The 20,336-nt window shown below is 41.4% G+C and overlaps 1 protein-coding gene across 6 annotated transcripts in view; it reads right to left on the bottom strand.

Moving 5' to 3' along the window:
• The window catches only part of LOC114875326 (papilin), an 82,791-nt gene that overhangs the window by 24,882 nt on the left and 37,573 nt on the right, over positions 1-20,336 (bottom strand). For all 6 annotated transcript variants that reach the window (XM_029185478.2, XM_029185479.2, XM_029185480.2 and 3 more), the window contains exon 2: positions 4,643-4,700. In XM_029185478.2, coding sequence (XP_029041311.2) covers positions 4,643-4,700 — 58 coding nt within the window. The remainder of the gene's footprint in view (positions 1-4,642; positions 4,701-20,336) is intronic.

A 20,336-nucleotide genomic window follows, 5' to 3' on the forward strand; every position in this document is an offset into this window, starting at 1 on the left:
CAAGGATAACCTTCGTTCGGATTAAGTGGCCTTTTATTCACCTGCAGACCACCTGCAGGTCCTGTTCACGAGGTGCAATGGGTGCACTGGTGACCTTCGTGAGCAACAACGCGATCCCCTTATCGGCTCCCCTCGATAAGGTATAGGCTTTTAGCGCTGATGAACGAGGCAACAGGACAACGTTGAAACGTGAATTACGTTATCGTCGGGTGCGGGTGTATTTTCGACGGCTTTATGGTATAGAAGAGCGCCCGGCGAGCTTTATGGTGTTTATGGGTGTTTGTTCGCGAGAATGCTGCGTCGTTAGAGGTGTTTCCACGGTTGTTGCAGGAAAAATAATATACTGATGCTATTCGATTAATGATATTACATATTGTTAACTTTGTTATCCAATTCTTTTAAGAAGAAAATGATAGTTATTTATCCCTTCTTTCCGAATTTAGAGAAGTATAATAGGGTACACTTTTAGTTAGGCTGACCTAGAAAGAAAAGGTTGAGATTAATACCCAAGCAAATGGCGCGACAATCGGACGATCTTGGAAGGCCTCCCGTTCTCGTTCCCATTTATTTCTCTTCTTTCACCCTTAAACCATCCGCACAACGTTCGCCCGGTCGACTATCCTTGGCAGGGCTCCAAAGCAGTTTGCATTCGGGGGTTGTAAAGTGCATACGCCCCTGCTCCCGTTTTTGGATAAAATTATTCGTTGCCACTCTTTGTTGCTCGATCAATCCGATCGGATTTTCATTCTATTGCGTGTTTTATCTACAATCTATTGACTTTATTAAACTTTCGAGATTAACCCTTTTACCGTGGCGGAGTCAGATAAAGTGTAAAATACTCTCTCGGCTTTCGGCATCGATCAGGGAAGCATTTCTCTCCGGGCACACCCTTTTTAAAATCGCAAAACCAGACGAAAAAAAAAGAAAAAATGAAACTAAATTCTTTCGAGTCGCGGTGGAAGCTTGTGGCGGGCGTGCAATTAAAAACACGCGAAAGAGTCTCTTCGACACGGCGCATCGAAGATCAAAGGGAAAGATCCCTTTTCCACCGGTTGTTCCGACAACTCCTTCGCGGAGGCTACCGAAAAAAAAATATAACCGAGTCTGTCAGTCGTAAATAAAGTTTCGTACAGCTGTTAGGTGGATTTTTGTGGAGCGTGGGAGAGCACATGGGGCTGGATAGGCGCGAACAAGCGCAGCGGATAGGAGCTTTTCTTTTGCCCAAGCATCTGCGCGACTACGACGTGTCGCGTGGACCGTAACGTGAGAATATACAACGATAATAATGGCACGTCTGCGACGTGGGTGACTATAAAACCCGTGTACACGCGAATCCTGGCTGCGAAACACCTCTCTAAGAGGTCCACGGGAAAGGCGCAGATTAAAACTCTCGTCGACGGTTTCTTCGGCGAAAGTAATTTATGCGACGCCGAGCATCGCGCTCTGACGCGAATCATATTTTCTTGTCTTTGAGCTTCCTGCGCGAGATGAAATATTCATGGTTCAAACGGGCCTTCCGAGCAGAGAGTCGTCTGAGATTCGTCTGAATTGAATTGATTTAAGAGGATTGAAAGTGAGAGGAAAGTAAGAGGAAAGGATAGAAACTTTCGACGTAAGATTATCGTTGTATCACAAGAGTGAATTGTTAATTTTAACCTGTTATTAAAATTGCAAGAATCATAATTCTACAAAATATCCAGCCGTCAAAGTATTAACCCTCGGACGGCGGACCAGGGAGAGAGCCTTAATTTCAATTTAATTCCGTATCACATATTATCTTAATTTTCTAAATTTAACATTATGGTGAAATTAGTGTAACAGCTGTGCAGATTCCGCGAGTTTCGAGAATTTCTCAATGACTCACTCGTTCCTCCCTTCGATACCAGGATCGCGTAAAAGGGAGCAGCGCGTACTTACACGCGTCCGAAGGGAAAGAAATGTAGGTCCGCGGCGATTCTCACAGCAATATAAATGGTGATCGCGACTAGACCGCGATAAATCAAGTAATTAAACGGCTTCTTAAGCGGTGACTAACCGTCGCGTGCACGTCCGTCTGGTCGTAAAGCAAAGGCAGCAGCTGTGTAACGCGAGCGAGTTTACATCATCATCGTGCGACACGCGCGCGAAACGATCGGCTATTTCTGCCCGAGACCGGGATCGTGGTCCCGGCTCCGGCTAATTGCAAGGCAACCGTTTACGTGGCAAGTATCGCTACTCCTTGTCGAGTTATTACGCCGACTACCGGCTCCGTTGCCGCCTTTTCGCCTTAATTACCGAATAAAAGACTCGCTGCGTAACCCAGTTCCCGCGCGACATACTAATGCCGTTCCTTTCGTGATCTTTATTTTTGGAACGATGTCGATGACCATTGCTACTCTAGGAATTTCTTCTACATATTCCATAAAACATGATACAAGCAAATCGTCGCAGTAATTTATAAAGACGGAATAATTTCAACAGAACTGGTGAATAATTTTTTTCAATTTTATCTAACCCAATTCTAGACCATTTGCAAACTCGTGAATACCGTGCAACAATTATAAGAATTATGTCATAGGATGCATTTAACTCAAGCAACGTTTACGCGTGTCGTACTGTATTAATACGACGATTGTTCAGCTGCTTCTGACATCAATGCACATACCTTACACAATTGCGGAGGTTTACGACTGCCCGCAAGGGGCAGGCTAATTTATGCTAATACGAGGTGATTATGCGTCGAACAAGTGCAACGTCCGCGACTTTGCGGTTTTACACGTCGTTGTCGGTATTGTTCACGCTTGTAAAGTGGTCAGAAATCGTCATTCAATAGTGTCTTCAAGGAGAAAAATCACAAGAATCCATGAATAGAATAACGAACTAGATCTCGTTAGAAATGATTCAATGGTGGTTGTACTTATTCAACATTCGGACGGCGGACCATGGAGAGAGCCGAAAATTTTAATTCAATTTCAAGGGTTAATACGTAAGATAAGAGTTTGATGAACGAAATGAAAATTGGATAAGATCGAAGAGCAGCCGTGCTCTGGAATACCTTCGATCACGTATGTCCATACGATCGATCCCGCAGTCGATCAGCCGTGGTATTGGCTGCGACGCGTCGCGCGTCTGCCACGGCGAGATACGAAACGTAACCTGTTAACAGCGAAACATAATCCAATACACCGGGGGCAACGATCCGCAGGAGAAGCTTTCTGCGACCGATCGAATAACTCGACCGTGCCACCGCCTCTTCGCGACAAGATTAACATAATCTCGATGACGGTGAATTAAACTGGTCGTTCGTGTACACGCCAAGTCGAGGCAACTGTTTCCCTTCAAGGGAGCAGAGCGCGAAGACAGTGCTTTCGGAAGCCGAATTCGATTCTCGTTAATTTCAATACAATTTGGAATAGTCGCACTCTTAAAATTGGAAAAAATTCCATCTAATAGTAAATCTAATTTCCAATTTATCTGTTGTTATTTCAATGTTGTAATGACCGTTTTATGTCGTTTGCGAAGGATAGAAGAAAGAAAAGGCTAAGAAAACGGTACACCACGAAACGACTCATAAAATCCTTTCGCGTTCACTTTACGAGGTGGACGCAACGCAGGAGAATGAAAGAAAGACTCTCGTAAAAGGAGTTCAATTACTTCATCCTTAATCCATGGTGCTTGATAAGCATGGAACTGAACTCCTCGTAAATCCTACGAGCGATGCTCCTTATCTATTTTTTTTTATGTGCTATGGATCTCCCTTTGACATAATCAGATCATGGTAATGATAATGAACGTGATAATTAAATAGCTCTGCTTGTATCATAAATTTTTCAGGTTTCTTTCTTTATGGAATTACCCCTGTCCAGGTTAACAGTTTCTAATCGGCCGATTCGATGTTCATTTTCCAGTGGATTTGAAAGAATTACTCGACATTCAAGAAGAACAAGGATCCACGGAGCGACGAGATTGGCGCGAGCATTTCCAAGATTTCTTCGCCTCCCTAACGGCCACTTAACTCAGATTAGCCACGCAGACTGGCTCGAGGGGATCGTTGATGATGGTAAAAAGGCCGCAATAAGTCAGAGCTCGTCCTCTCACCCCGTTTCTCTGCTCCCGTCCTTCCGCGCTGATAATCTGGTTCCCGATACACAGATATCTCGTGTCGGTTTTTCACGTTCAACAGTCTCCGCCGTATCCCCGCGAACTTACAAACGTAATTTCCCCTGTGTCGATTAAAATATCGGCCCGCGTGACGGCCGCGTGACGGCTGCGAAACTGATGCGATTTCGAAATTCGAAATGGACGAGCGACGTGTTCCATCTGCGCTTCGATGTCCTGTCATCGGTGTCGTCGCGCGGCGAAATGTCCTTTCGAGGGATTGTAAATTGGCGTCGATCGTCGAAAAGGAATTTTGTGAAAAATTTCTGACCCATTTTTTAGAACCGTGATTATTAATTCAATATGAAAAATTTCATTCCATTTAAGATAGTTTGACCCAAGGCTGTGCACCTTTGATACTCGAGCGACCATTAATGGACTTATAAAATTTGAAGGAATGCAATTCGGAGTGTTCCGCCAAAGGCGTTATTTTAATTTTATGATCAAAATCGACGGACCACCTCGGGTTATAAATTTAATAACGATTCTTAAGTGAAATACTTACATGTTTCGCAAGGGTGTCGTGCACACATAGCCCTATTATAAATACGAGAAGCACCGACCTGTAACAGAGAACAATTAAATTAAATAATCTCTATTTAACAAACATCATGATGAAAGACGTGCTAGTGAATCCATCCATCCATCAATCAACCATCAAAGTGTAATACATTAACTACGAAGCGATAATAAGCAAAGTAATCGATCATTCAAGTACCTATCGAGACTACTAATTAACTCATTAGCAGTAGACGGGAACATATTCATTCATCTCCTTCAGTCATTATTATCAATCAGTTTACAAGCACTGTCAACAATTCCAAGAATATCTTTCTAAAGATATTTTATATTTCTATTGAAATATTTTCTAATATAAGTATGAAAATTTTTGCCAATTATCAGCAAATGAATTGAGCGTTGAAATCGCAAGTAAATGGCGAAGCGCCAGCCATCAAGAGCGTCGTTTCGCGCGATAAATCGAGCGGGAAGAACGTGGTCGAAGCTGGGGGAACACGGCAACATTGACCCAGACTTTGATTCTTGCGTCAACGTGCTCGTTACAGCATTGAAACAAGTTTCACCGCGAACTTGTCCCACAACTCGTTACGTCAGCTGTTAGACAGTTACATGTGTCGTTACGCGAATGAAACACTCCCAGTCCTTTTGCTCCAACTCCGACTTTCTGTTATTACAACAAATTCCTCCGATCTCTCGATCTCTAAAAAAAGATCATTTTAAAAATATGATATAAACAGAGACGTCGAAAGTAACAAAAAACAGACGGATGACGTCTTAAAAGAAGCGATGCCTGAAATCATGAATGAACGTGTTTTTGCGTTGCATCAAAGTTGTTGCGTAAGTTCTTTCAGTTGTTGGGCGTCATTCAACGATTTGGAACGTTGCCCAGCGAGCCATTCAGCTTTCGACCCCCTGCATCTAATATTCCTGTGAAAAATGACCGGCCATTGGTCGGGAACAATGCCGGTCGCGGTGCGATTCAAATGGTGTTCGAACAACGATCTCCTGCGGACGATATAAATTGCTAAAAAGCTTGCTCGTAAATCGTGTAAAGTGATTTCTTTCGTTAAATTATTTTCAGTATCATTCGGAGAGACTTCCTTGAAATTCTAATGTGATTTTAGTCGAAATGTCTGGGTCACGATGGTAATTAGTTTCAAGTGCGAGGTCCTCGAACGACATTGCTACATGACAGTGAACCGGCAGAAAAATACGGGGGCGTTAATTGGAATGCAGTTTTCAGAGGTCTAATTGCGTCCACGAAATCCCCGTGATATGTCTGTTCACGGTGGCAACCGGTTTCGTTGAAACGCAACGAAGGCTGGTTTATCGCGTTTCACCCTTCATGTCCTCGTGGGTGCGATAATTGGTCCCGGCTGAGTAATTTTAATTGGCTAGCGAACGTGAAATTGATGATAAGTGGAATTAAATGGGTCTACTGGGAAACGATACACGATTCTAGTGATTCCTAATACACATCTAATTATCGAATTATAAAATAAATCTTTTGGACAAATTTTTCTTCGTCTACGCTTTATTATCGTCGATATTTTCAAATGCCACGTTTTCAGGGTGCATGTTGCACCGCGAATCGTTCGTATAGAATTGAATCTCGATAAACGAGTAGGAAAGTAGCGATGGGATCGTGGCCAAAGTGTACCCCAGAGTGGACAACGAGCTCATTAGTAGACCCGACGATACGCAGAATGCACCGAAAGTCAGAGAAAAGTGCAACCGGTGATATCTGATTGCAGTTGCGAAGACTGCACGTGGCTCTCGAGTAGATCTAGTATGCACAGTTCAGTCCAAAGTGCAACGATCCTAGTGACAGAAGAAAAATAAGAGATTTCTCTTTCTTCTGTTGCCGCGGACTTGGAATAATTTTCTTTGCTCAACGATTAACTCGTCATTTTTCACCCAACTACAGAATGCAGCTGTTCCACGGCGCGAACCTGGATATTACCGAGCAATCGAACAAGATCCTGGTGCATCCTGCTTGATGCACCACCTTTCCAACATACCCGTGTCCCGTACAATGGATAGGTGCGCCTTGTCGGCGGCCACGGTCAATTACGATCGTCTGAAAAACAAATGGCCACCATTTCGATAATTAACGACACGGTGATCGGCTCCTCGAGACGTTCCGTATCGCAACGATGAAATATTTCGCGACAATTATCGAGGCGAGGCACTTTGTAACGGTATCCCTTATTCCTCGCCCCTATTATCGTTCCTTCTACACTCCCATCAAGTTTTTACTTTCAAAGAATCCAGACCGGAGCCTCTTCGATCGTTCGAAACTCGTTATTTCTTTGGTTCATTTTAAAAATCGGATATTTCCCCGGAGTTTCAAATGGAGATTTGATTTCAGCTCGTTAATCGTTCAATGATCTTGTGTTTTAATGAGACGATACAGATAATTACAAGGTGGATCGGTAACCATTAACAGCTTAATTATTTCCAGAAATTAGAAAAATTCAACAAAAATTTTGTAATATTGCAATTGCGTTTTATTGCTCGATGACTTTATGCATCGCTTCTGAAGGTTTCCAAAGGAACCTTTGATCTGCTTGGATTTGAAAGTGTATGATTTTCGAGGTTCGATGCACACACGTACACGTGAGACGTAATTCGATCGTCTGACTGAGACGTGTAATTTTCACGATTGCACCAGGGAAGTTGATCCTTTTTTACCACGAGCTCCACCCTGTGCTTGATTAAGTGTAATTGCTGCAGACAATACACCGCACGGTGTTAACAGGATGAAGGGTTACGTATCTGCTTCGATAAACACAGTGAGAGTTGCTTTGTAATTTATCCAACATTCTTGTGCAAACACTGTCAAACACAAAAAAAAAAAATTGCTACAATTTTTTAATTTCTGAATACTGTTAGTTTAACATTTCCCTTTTTCAAAACAATATTGGCAAACGTAACAACCGCCGATTGCAATCAATCATTTCTCTGGTAATTTGCAATTTCCGGATCCACGAACGCTTTCAGACAAATTGGCCGGCAGTCATTTTTATAAAGTCGAATTTCCAGGGGACGGGAGTCGTTCAATACGTCACAGTTAATTCAAGCGATCCAAGGGTTTTTCGATGCGTCATAATACGAGAACGTCGACGATTTCTTAATGCTCGACTCCCTTAGAATTCGCCGGGAATATAAACGAGAAACGACCACTCTCCCGCTGGAAAATGGCTCGAGACGTGGCGTTAGCTTCGAACTCTTAAATGGACAGACGGGAGCCCCGGCTACGTGGCAAGTTTAATATTTTATCAAGCGTTTTCTGGATGCCCGTGGTGCTCGGTTCGGTGTAAATATTAAATGCGCGTATGCAATTTTTCTGTCGACGTTGATGAAACTCGCGACTGCTGTCTGGAAGGCTAATTAATAACTTCGAGAGGTGTCATTTATAAATTAAAAGGATAAATGAGAATTCATTTCATTTCTTTCGGGAACTCTTCAGGATCAATCTTTCATTTCTTTCTCGATAACACCTTTCGAAAATTTCAGCTCGCAAAATCATCGACGTTCAACCGGTTATCAAAACAATTTCACGGTGCGAGACGAATAAGGCCATCCTCCGAGGTATGTTTGACCCGTGAAAATTTCAGATACCCGATTTCGTGTACCCTTATCTTTCCTAAAGTACGCGTAATCTCTTCATTACAAGGGTCGACTTTTGGTATCCCATTACAGGATTCGAGTCGAACCGGGCCCGCCACGATGATTGCTATCCTATTCGACGAAAAAGAGCGTAAACCTCGGCATTAGCCGGTTATCCGAACGGAGCATCTAGCCGCCAGGCCAATTCTTGGGAACGTGCCAACGTCGATGGCCAGAATCATAATGTCCCGTAAAATCGCGGTTAGAACTCTCTCGTTTAATCGTACTTGGCGAAAGTTCGAGTATCTCATTGGTATTTGCTTTGCAATTAAAGGTGTACTTCGTTCGAACTTTTTATATCCTTCAGATCTTATACGGTGTTACAAGTGTTACACAAGCTGGCAAAGTTTCATTAATAAGTGAGTGTAACACTTGGGTAGTTCCCCTTGTTAGTACTAACAGTAGACTCTCATTATATTGCCGGGGAAGATCTTTCCTGAGACACGAGACAATATCATCCAATCCGAAAGCGTTTGTCTATGTAATTCTCTGATTTTACCGATTCGATATGAAAATACGAGGCATGGAACAATGGTTGCTGTTCGCCTAATATCGCCGCGATCTACGCCAGCGTGACATCCTATTACGAAAATGAGCTCGCGAGGTGCATGCGTGCGGGTCTATCGATCCTAGTCGAATTCCGCAATTACTATTAATCCGAGCATCGTTGACCGGCATCCTCTGAGGAACAATAGCGTATCGAGCCGATCGATGCGACTTAATACTCATCCCGTGATACAATCGCATTAGGAAATCAACAATATCTCTAACCACGCACCCATCGGGTCAGAGGATCGCGAATGGATTTGTTCTCCAAGCTTACTATCGAATATGTTCGAATCAAATCTGGCTTCGTTCTAAATGAATCCCTTGAGGTTGCTAATTGCTTCCGCTAAATAATCATTATATTGAAGATGAATTTATATTTGAAGAATTTATGCAACTGATGAATGTTTCGTTCCGGTAAATACTTAAGAAATCATCAATCATCGATCTCAAGGCTCCTCGAGATGGAAAAATGAATTTTGAAGCAGGTTATAAATCAGTAGGCAGACAAACTTGTCGCAAAATGGGACGTCATTATAATAAAGAAGAAGCAATTTATCAACAACACTTCTGCGACGACTAAGAGGCTATTCTCAACCCATTACAGTTTAATTGATGAGTTTCCAATTGTGACGAGTGACCAAAGGATCTTCGAAATGAACTGTATTCTTAATAGGTATTCCCTTTTCAACTCCGTCAACTGAAAACTCAGGATCTTTCTTGGATATTACAGTACAAGCTTTGTAAACTTTCTTCTTCGAGTTTTCGTTGGTCAAAGGGACAGTGTTTCGACTTCAATCAACCCTTTAACCAGAAGAAGGATCAACAGCCGTCGTATCGGGACTGTCCACAATATTTTTGCCGCGATAAAAAGAAGAAAGCTGGGAGCAGCCGGTGGAGGTTCATTGTTGTCTGCAAGACGAGACAAAGAAACCGATTCCAAGGGTTTTTTTTTACCGAAGGGATGAACGTGCCTCGTGCCTTCCTTTTCCAGCGTAACGCGTCGACTCTGTTCCTCCATTTCGTCCTCCTGTCACCCAATCCTACTCTGGCTGATGAAACTCTCCATTTCCATCCTTATTCCTGGCGCTCTTTGGAGAACCATCGAATCCGTCTGGTCTCGTCTGCACTCCAGCAAGTATCTTTCCCGATTCATCAAAGATTCCTCGTGTTTGGCGAATATTCCGCAGCGAGGAAAATCGGGAACAATAGCGACGGCAGTAGTCATTATGCATATTACAATGGTCAGAGATGTCGCCGTTATTCGAACACGATAATTTTCAATTTTATTTGCATTTTTATTTATAACAAATCTAGTATATTATCTTCTGTTATCCATTGTTGGATTATTGATAATAATAATGCGTCAGCTATAAAGCCAAAATGAATTGGTTATATATATGAGAAACACTGCGTGCTTCGAAGTTATATTGTCAGACCAGATGTCATCGGACCCATAGGCCTGTGACTGTTTATACCTAAGGGCCTGGCTAATAGACTGAATGCAGTCCTGGTATCTTTGATTTGATAAGTGAGCAACAGACTTTCTGTCTTGTCCTTACAGGCTTTTCATCACTTCGAGTCAGATTTTCAAGCAGCGAAGACATCCTTTCGAGCCGAGTAATAAAACAGAGTGCGAAAGGAATTCACTGTATTTCGAATTTATTTAACCCATTTCCAATATCCATAATTTCAAGTGCCCAGTATTGCTGATTGTGTGAGTGAAAGAATTCTTAATGATATAGATGATGGATTGGTATGGAAAGTGAAGTGCCTACCCACTTATGGATGACACGGTGGTGAATGTATCAAAGATGAAACGCACGGAGGGACGTTGACTACTCCTGGTTGACTAGTTGCTGAAACCTGCATCCTTTCTTTTTTAAATAACCAACAGTGGCTCCCCGAGGACACCGGCAACTTCTAAGGTTTCAGGATCGTTGGAAAACCGGCTGAGAACTTTGACTTTGTGCCAAGACAGGGCGCTAAGTAATAAACTATCTTACACCTGAAGTTTCTGCCTTATTTTGAACAACATTCAATTTGCCAAAAATAAAATTAATCGTTCAACAAAGCTTATCAGAGCTGTATAAAATGACATTCACAAAATGATAAAATTAATCCTTTTCATTTTATATTTCACAGAATTCGTCAATTTATCTATTGAGAGCTTTTTCAAGCAAAATTATCCAGGCAGTGTAATATCGGTTATTGTAAATTAAAGAGTAGCCCTGTATCTTTGATGAATGTTACATAGAATAAATTCAAATCAGTTCCGCGAAACGTTCATTACAGGTTACGAGCTTTTCCATTATACGAAATGCGTTCGGTACGAGGGCTTTGTAATACAGTAAAAAGAGGACACGCGGAATTGCGGCTAACATTATTCACCGGCTTCGAAAGCACGAGCAGTTTCGCGCTCGAATGCCGTAAAAACAAGTGTCCCGAGCACGCCACGTGAAAAGGAAGGAAGAACAAAGGGATGGCTCGCAAATTCTAGACTGGTCGTTGGTGAATAGCTCCGCAAGATATCGACGAACAGCCAGTTTTATATTCCAACCACCGTGAAATACTCTGTATTTGATCGAAATATTAAAAAGGTAGACGAAAATACCGCAAATTCGCGATTTTATAATAACCATCAAGAAAACCGTAACCTATTGTACATTCCTATTAAAATCATTCAATTTAAATTTTTATAATTACATTCTTTCTTTGATATGATATCCTTTGAAAGGTTCCACGCAGAATTGAACGGGAAACTTTGCAACTTTTGTTCCAAAACTCCAATAAATCCACTGCTTACATTCATTCTCGCTCTCATAATTTTCCCGCCATAACTCCCGTTTAATGCTCACTTTCTCACTCGAAGCTCGCCATCAGCATTTTTTTCGAGCTGCAATAAAACGCAGGAAATAGTATCAACATAAACGAGCCGGGAACAATAAAAAAACAGTGAAAGAAAATAAAAAAATTCCGGCTGTACATCAAATTCCTCGTGTGTCATGCCAGCTATTATATCGCGTCGAGGAGAAAAAGGGAAAGAAAAAAGAATGATTAGTAGCGTTTTTCTATCAGAATTAGATCGTCTACTAACGAAACTAGTCGGTAGTCCCTTTGTCTCTACAATGGGCTAATTGAGCGAAGCCGGGTTAGTAGAAGATGAAACAGGCTGTAGAACTTCGATCGACTTCCTTCGCTCCCTCTTCAAAATCTACAGCCGGCTTTGTTTTTTCGCTAGCCCTTTTGGAATTCCTTCGTCGCCGAGAAAGGGTCCCTAGGTACGCCGCGCGGACCCCTCTATCGGTTCGAAGAATTTGCTACTCCTTCGAGAGGATCCTAAGGATACTTAAGGAACCTTTGATTCTTCGTCAACCGAAGAAATTTATATTGTTATCGAACAAGAGATATTTAATCAGCTGTGATGTTACGTTAGATATCTATTTTCCAGCTTATCATTTTCTGTGACGGCTCGTGGAAACCGACGAGGTGGGATGATTAAGGATCTCCTTCAGAGAATTCTGTCATCGACAGTGTATCGACAATCCGGCAGAGTTGCATCTGCGAGATGTCAGTTACAAGCCAGCTGCCTCGAACGGTTCTGGTCAATTCTAATAAATTTTCCAGCGCTTGAATGTTTGTCTACGTTTGCGTGCTGTGTAATATCGTAGCTGGAGATAGCGACGCCTCTTAATTGGTGGTCCTTGAAGTGGAACGATGCTTCTAAGAAAGGACCAATGGTTCCTTTCAACGACGGGTTCAATATCCTGGCCTGTGACGTAGAATTTTCAACTCAAACACCACGTCACCCGTAAAATATGTCGTGTACAAATAATTGTAGTGATACAAGTCGTTTGATTGACAACGCGTTAAGGGTTGAACATGTTCCCAGAAGAGACTCGTAAGTAGGGGATTGAAAGGTCCTCGCGTGGGACACGCAATGGTTCAACGTGAAACACGAAGGACGCGAAATTCCGCCGTTTTCGGAGGATGATGCGTAGCGAGCACGCGAGGAAATGCGGGGGAAGAGGTGATATCGCTTCAGCATCCGGGATGTTGCTATCTAAACGGACAGAAGCTGATATCGCATCCTACGCAACGCCTGGTAAATAACTACTCAATGAATCGACGATTTCGTTACGTTATTAAGCTTTCTACGCACGAATTACGAATTTCGAATATAATCGATCCGTCCAGTTGCTGGTGACCAAATTTTGATACGCTTACAAATCGAAAATCTTTTATTCCACTTTGTCTTAAATTCGTAAAGTATTCCGAAAAATTCGACAGAAAGAATGAAGGATTTCAATGTATGACCTACTTTTGATCGTTAACTCATTCACGTCGTGTTTATTCCATGAACGTCGAGGACGATGAACAGCTTCTATAATTGTCAGCCGAGGAACTGAGAACTGATAAAAATTGTAGATAAATTTCGACGTGTTTATTAATGACAATGACGTCGTTTTCCAGATCTAATGTTATTACTTCGACATTTAATAATTAACACTTCGACAGCAGCGTGTTTGATGGAATCTACGCCGTTTATAATTTTATACCATTATTTATATCAAAATAGAGTCAATCGATGAAATTATATTTGAATGGTTTCATTAATGTACAGCGTAAGATATGAAATTGTGTCGATTAAAAATTAAAGAACACGTTTATTATTAATTGCTCCAATTATTTAATTACGATCTCGTTAGAAAATCTCCTTCGGGGATTTGTCACGAAAATTTTCTGACACGATTTCATTCGCATTTCGTTCACGCGGTGAAAGGCCGTAATTATAATTAAACCCGAGGCTCGTTTCGTCCGGCCATTAACATAATGACAACGGCATTAGTACGCGGACACCGTTGGACACCGTTTGAACAACCTTTAGCCTCGTGTCGTAGCCGTTGTTCCCGGTAAACAACGAATTACCGATGCACACCGATTCCCGATTTGTATTTGCAATTGCAAACCAGCGTTCACCGTGGCAAATGAAATTGTTTCGCGATTTAATTAACGGGGCCGAACCGTTTTCGCGGCGTCGTGTTTTCCTGTCCCATTCATGGTCTCGCGCTTTGATTTCATCCATCCCGAACCGTGTTTAACGCTTTGTACTCGAACGTGCGCTGCTTGTACCTACAACATTCGGCTCCTCGTTGATTGTTCGATTGTGAATCATGGATTCGACAAACGAATCTCAAGTTAATTTAAAAGAAAGCTTTACAGATGTCTTTGGATTTTTAAATTTCTGTCGCATATTTATCTATAGAATAAACGAGCGCAAATAGAAAGAGGTGTTAAAAGATCAATGAAAATAGGACGGCCTAATCGATGCCTTGTTGAATCGTTAAATTACTAGAGAAAGTTAATGCGCAAACATTTCAATTTTTCGATGTGAATATAATTATACTGTGAATGAGATGTTGGTCTTCATTTTTTGTTATCGTTCAAGGTGATTTATCGTCAGGTGCTTATTTGTGAAAAAGAGATCAGTTGGCAAAAATTCGTTCTTTCGTTTGTTCGCCGGTGCAATTACAGCAATTTACGAGGGACGTCGGTGTTTCAGGGACGCCGAAGACCACCCGCGCTAAACCGTACACCAGACGTGGAAGCGTCGACACGTGGGGCCCCGGGAATTTTTCATACTTGTTCGCGCAATGGCAATGAGAGATTTAATGACGTAATCATGCAAGACTCTCCTGGCTATTTTTGTCCACGACAGCAACAACACGTGGCGTGTATATGGTGAAATTTGGTGGGCCGTTTCAACGCGAAATCCCGCTCGCACTTTTTGCCCCGATATTCTAGCTCGCGCTCACGAGCTGACGAAAGAGATTTTTGCAATCCCGCACGCGAATCCGCGATTCCCGTTAAATCGTTGTCGCTCGCGTGTCCCGGCTTGGATTGCTCCAGCAACTTTTTCGCAATCTTTTTTACTCACCGCCCGCGGTTTGCTTTCTTATTCAAACTGTTTGCTTCTCAGTTGGGTTTCCTTTTTCCTCTCCTATCTCTTCTGCTTGTTTAGTTCTTTTAGTAATGCAAGATTTATAAAAAAAAAATTCAGCTAATTTAAAATATTTAATTTTTAAGAAAAATTAAAGTGCAGCCTTCGATCAACCGTGTCCTAATTTCTTGATGAACTTTCATTTTGCAATTACAAGTATACCTACGAGTACGCGATTGATTGCAAATGTTTACTTGTCCCACTTTTTTTTAATTATTCGATACTTTAAAACAAGTGGTACTGTCAGTTAAATACGAAATTTTATATTTGAACAAAGTTTCGTAACATTTTGCACATCTTTTTTCAGTTTAAACAAATTCGCTATACGCTACGAGATACCGTGTGATGTACTACTAGGTACATTTATATTTGGCGTTTTAACACGACTTGATAGCGGGTTGAATGAATTATTGATGACACTGCGGTGGATGTGATCAGCGTGTGTTGCATACGGCTCGTGTGCGTTATGTCATCTCTTTTAATGCATGCAAATGGCCGAAGCTACATACGTCATATCGCCGACTTAACTATGATTGAAATTCACTGGATCGGAAGATGAAATCGTTCGACGAAGAATTTTTGATAAAAGAAAAGAAACTTGTAGAATATTTTTGGGGAATTTGATGATATAGCATAATTGAACAGCGAGACACTGAGAGACACTGAATAATGAAAGTTCAAATATTGTAGAGAACAGCAGACATAGGTGTGCGGAGGTGTAGTGTCGTAAGGTTCAGAAATTCAATAAGCTGAATGGAAACAGCATAAAACTTTTACGATACGGCTGCCGAAAAATATTGGCCAGAGTAATGCAAGCACATTCTGTTTTATGTGTGCCATTTCTTTGCCAAACATGAACATTTCATTACACAAATACCAATATCTCTCTGTTTGTTTAGTTAGTCAATATTGCATTGTTCAATCAAATACGTAATTTACAAGTTGTTTCGCTATTTACTTCAAATTGCTTTCTCGATACTGGTAACCGGGTGTTTGCGAACGATATTGTAAAAATTCGCACCGAGTATCGTTAATTGTTTATTTACACAACTTTTACATCGACACGAGAAAGTCTGGATATTTGGAGAAACTGTTTCCAATCGTTATCGCTAGTATAAATACCTCGATTTTTATATTAATTGATTTAAAAATTTTTTTTTCGTCAATCTGGAGTTTATGAAACATTCGAAAGGGATCGAGACGATTTTTGATCGAATACTCGTTCGATTCTCGCTTCGATTACTCGGCCTCGGGAACAAGGCAACGTGCACGTACGTTTGGAATTAGTTACAGTCCGGATTAGGTCTGGTGGGCGTTTCAATCAGTCACCAAGCGTTTCAATGACAACATTAGCAAAGGCAAGTAACCGAGACACAATAGTTTCCGGTGTGAATATAATCTCGAGACAATCACCCCTGAAGAGAATTGAAAAACTTCAAACAATGATAAATTTTAATCCAACATCGAGTACAAACTAATTCTAATAAAAATTATTAGAATGTAACTGATTAAATCTATCAAGAAACAATTTCTCAATTAAACCATGAATTAAAACCGCAACGTTAAAAATCCTCCTCTATCATCGTATACTCCGAAAGATAACAACTATGCGTCTCGCGAAATCCCACGTTTTTCCTTCAGAAGAAAATACGTCAATTTCCCCGAACGTGTGAGTAAGAAAAATAACCGGGTACGCTATTCGCGGAATAGGAGATCGGGAAAGGAAGAAAAACGAGGAAGAGCCGATAAATAGACACGATGTGCACGCAATCAGTGGCTGACTACGAGCTTCCGGTTTCCCGTGTCTCCGGCTGGTACTTTTAGAACACCCGATAAACAATCCCCCATAATAGATCTCGCGGTCCGGGCAGAGCCGGTAGATAGACTTTTGATCCCTTAATGGTATGCTGATGGAGTGACGCTCTGCTAACTCCGTCTACCAGCGGATTGCATCGTTCATCCCACTTTTTCCTCTCCTTTTTTCACCCTCGGCCGTACCCGTTCAACCGGACTAATGACACGTGGCACGCGCCATGGAAAACGTACCACGGTAGAACACGTCGGAATTTCCGAGTTTAACGACATTTAAAGAGGGTTGCTCCGTCGATTTACGAGGATCGAGAATGCGTGTTTGGACGACCAGCCAGAAACACGATCCATTTCTCTGAGAGCGCGTTTTACGAGATTCCACAGATGGATAGAGTGTCTTGATTACGGAATCGAGTGGAAATTGTACATTTTATGAAGTTCCAGGTAGTGTTCAGGAAGGGTTATTTAAAGCATTGTTCGTTGGGTTGATCGATTAAAATTAAATCGAACTATAACCGTGTGCCTTTATGCAAAATATGTTACTAAATTACAGAACGTAATATAATAATACCTTGCCTATCCCTAAAAGCAAAGTACCGAAGTGTTTAAAAGTCAAATATACGGAAACGTCTCCTCGTTTCAATATTGCCCAACGTCCTGTCGAACCTCGCCCAAAGCCGTCCGAAAACGTGCTCGATCGTCAAATAACGGGGGAATTATTAAATTTCAAGAGGTTTAACTGGTGAAACTGACGTCACCCTGGAAAGGCAGCCAAAGCGAATCGAAAGCTGAACAGAACTTACGCGGAATTTCCTCGGGATGACGACAGTTCGCGACGCTTGCGTCAGGTCTGTTCTTTAAACAGCAGCCTACCGAAGACATTAGCCAATGGAGCTGAGAGCAAAGAGGAATTGAAAAAAAAAAATTCGGTAATCAAAACGTTCGCTACTTCCGGGCTTTTACTGGCCCGTAGCAACGAGCAGCGTTATTTCTGGCACCCACGAATAAAGGCTCTTCCCGAACGCATTACTTCCAGCCTCGAAATACGACTTTGAAGAAAAAAAAGTGAGGATGCAGTTAAAAGTTCCTTCTGGAGGAGAAGATGGTCCCGTTGATGGGCAACGTTTGGGGAACGGGTTGTCTTGATAAAAGAAAGAGAATCCTTCAGGGAATACTTGGAAATTCTTGGAAAATTAGAAATGAAATTCATTTTTTCTAATTTTTATAAAAGTAGCTATCTGGTTTCTAATGAATACAAATTTAATCTTAAAGCACCTGCTCCAACAAATTAAAAGAAATATGCAGCAATTTACTTGTTCCGATAATTTAATGTAGATTATTTAAATTAAGTAACTTTGCTGAATATTAAAATTTCGAAACAGGTAGGAAAGTCTAAAAAGAGAAGGGAGTTACTAGATAAGGTATGTCAGTCGTATCATTTCCATGAAAGCAGGAGTGTAAAAGTGAGTCCCTGAAGGATCCACCGGTGAACATCACTTGGGATGCATCTTCAGGAACGCTGCACTAGATGCGAGTGCACGTTAAGTGGATTTTAAGAACGATACTTCAGGATCTAGTAGAAATGCTTGCTAGCCATATCTGTAATAGGGACAAATGTATGCATGTGCTCTGCTCTTCAGCGCCCATACAAACCTCGAATTCGAAAAATATCTTCTTGTATATACAGCATTGAAACGTTTGCTGTAAACTATAAGGAGGATAGTTTCCCAGGAATCTCTCGAGAAGCTTGGTAAGCTCAATACAGCTTGATTGAATGGATTTTGTTATGGAAAGTTTAGACCAACAATAATATTTTGAAGCGACCGACAATATTGTCTAATTAATATTCTGAGATCAAAATTTATCTTCCATTATATATTATAATTTGCAAAATATTATTTTAGTATCAATATTCTTCAAAATTTCAATATCAATTCTGAACCATCTCTAATTGATTAGCATCTAACGTTCATCTGTTCACATTCGTGTGATGTGCTGCATTAGTAATTACGCATAATGTATCATCGATTATACGCTATACCTATCGATCAGATATATTCAATGGATTATTCGAGACAGCGTCTTGTGGATATCTGTGAACAGCAGATCCTGGAGTATCATCATGAATTAATGAATACATCAATTATTCAGTGGTCCGTCGACAAGATACGAGTCAAATGTTAATTAAACGTCCTTATCACCAGATTGCAAGCTTCGTATCAATAAACATCATTGACATCTCTCACTCGCATTTTAATTTGTTACCATTATCTGCCTTCCAAAGCTATCACTTTCAATTGAGTTGACCCAGATTGAAGATTCCAGACGGGAAGAATAAATCTTATTTATTTTATTACTTAATTTCCCTTGGCTATCTAATTAGGTTAAGGCTAATTTATATAAACTTTTCTATCAGAATCTAATTTTCATCTTCACTGATACCATTCATCGGGAAGAAGGAAGTGAATTCACGTCCAAGGTTAATTTAATTAGAAAGAGTAAAGAGACGATGAAACAAGGAAAAGTAATGATCAAAAGTCATGAAAATTTCACGATGAACTCCGTCGAATGAGACATCTCGTATCAAGCATGCATCTCTACATCCAGCTAAGTCGAGAGGAAAGTGGCGCTTGAAATTTCAGTGTTATCAAGGCCCGCGAATGCCGCTCAAGTAATACTCCTATCTTTCGGAGGAACGTCAACAGCACTTTAGGGGTTATCCACTCTTTTTTCCCTCTTACTTAATCTACGCGTCTCTCCTCCCTTTCCCTACTTACCTAGAGAATCAAGAGAACACTCTTTCTCTTGAACCCTCAACTCGAGTGCACTCCACCCACGGGGTTATCTTTCACTCTCCATAAGGATTTACACGTGTTGGACACGTTTCAGAGATTCACCTGTTCTTACTTTCGAAGACAAGACACTTTTTGTTCGTACTAAATAACGACTACATAATCCACTGAATTTCTTTAACTAAAATTAAAGAAAATTACTCTGCTTAGCAAAAAATCGAATAACCTTAACGAGCAAGACCCGAAAGCCGAATGTTTATTTCACGAAATAAGAAGGTGTTGCACGTAAGACGGTGTAAAACAAGAAGAACGTTGTACCGTCGTGGCAGGATCACGCGATACACTTAACCCCGTCCCTTTCTTTTGCACGATAAAGAACGGTCCACGGGGACCTTCCAGGGAGAGGATTCCAAAGGACGTTCCCGGAAGAACGAGGCTCCGTGAGAAACGGGGAAGAAACAAGCAGCTCGTTCGGAAGCTTTTTAAGCTTCGAAAAAGTATGAGCCCAGTCGACCGCGTGAGAAACGAGGCACGCTTGTTTCGGTATTAACATACGCGTACCGAATTCTCCGAGGACCATAACTTCCTAAGGGAATAAAATATCGTCCTGCTCAAGAGCAGTATTTCTCTAACATCGCCCACTGGGATCGGTCTTCGTGGTCGATAAAATTTTTCGGGGCGCTGCAAGTGAACGATTGCAGCTGCTATGGAGCCTTTCTATTTCTCAAATATCAATAACAAAAAAAGAAATGCATCAAGACCGTAATTGACTAAATACTCTCTGCTTCGCGTCAACTCGACGCTCAGTTTGCGCGAAGCGAATCCGAGTACTGAAATAAAAGAATGAATGAACAAAGTAC

Source organism: Osmia bicornis, chromosome 15, assembly GCF_907164935.1.
Source record: "Osmia bicornis bicornis chromosome 15, iOsmBic2.1, whole genome shotgun sequence".
NCBI lineage: Eukaryota > Metazoa > Arthropoda > Insecta > Hymenoptera > Megachilidae > Osmia > Osmia bicornis.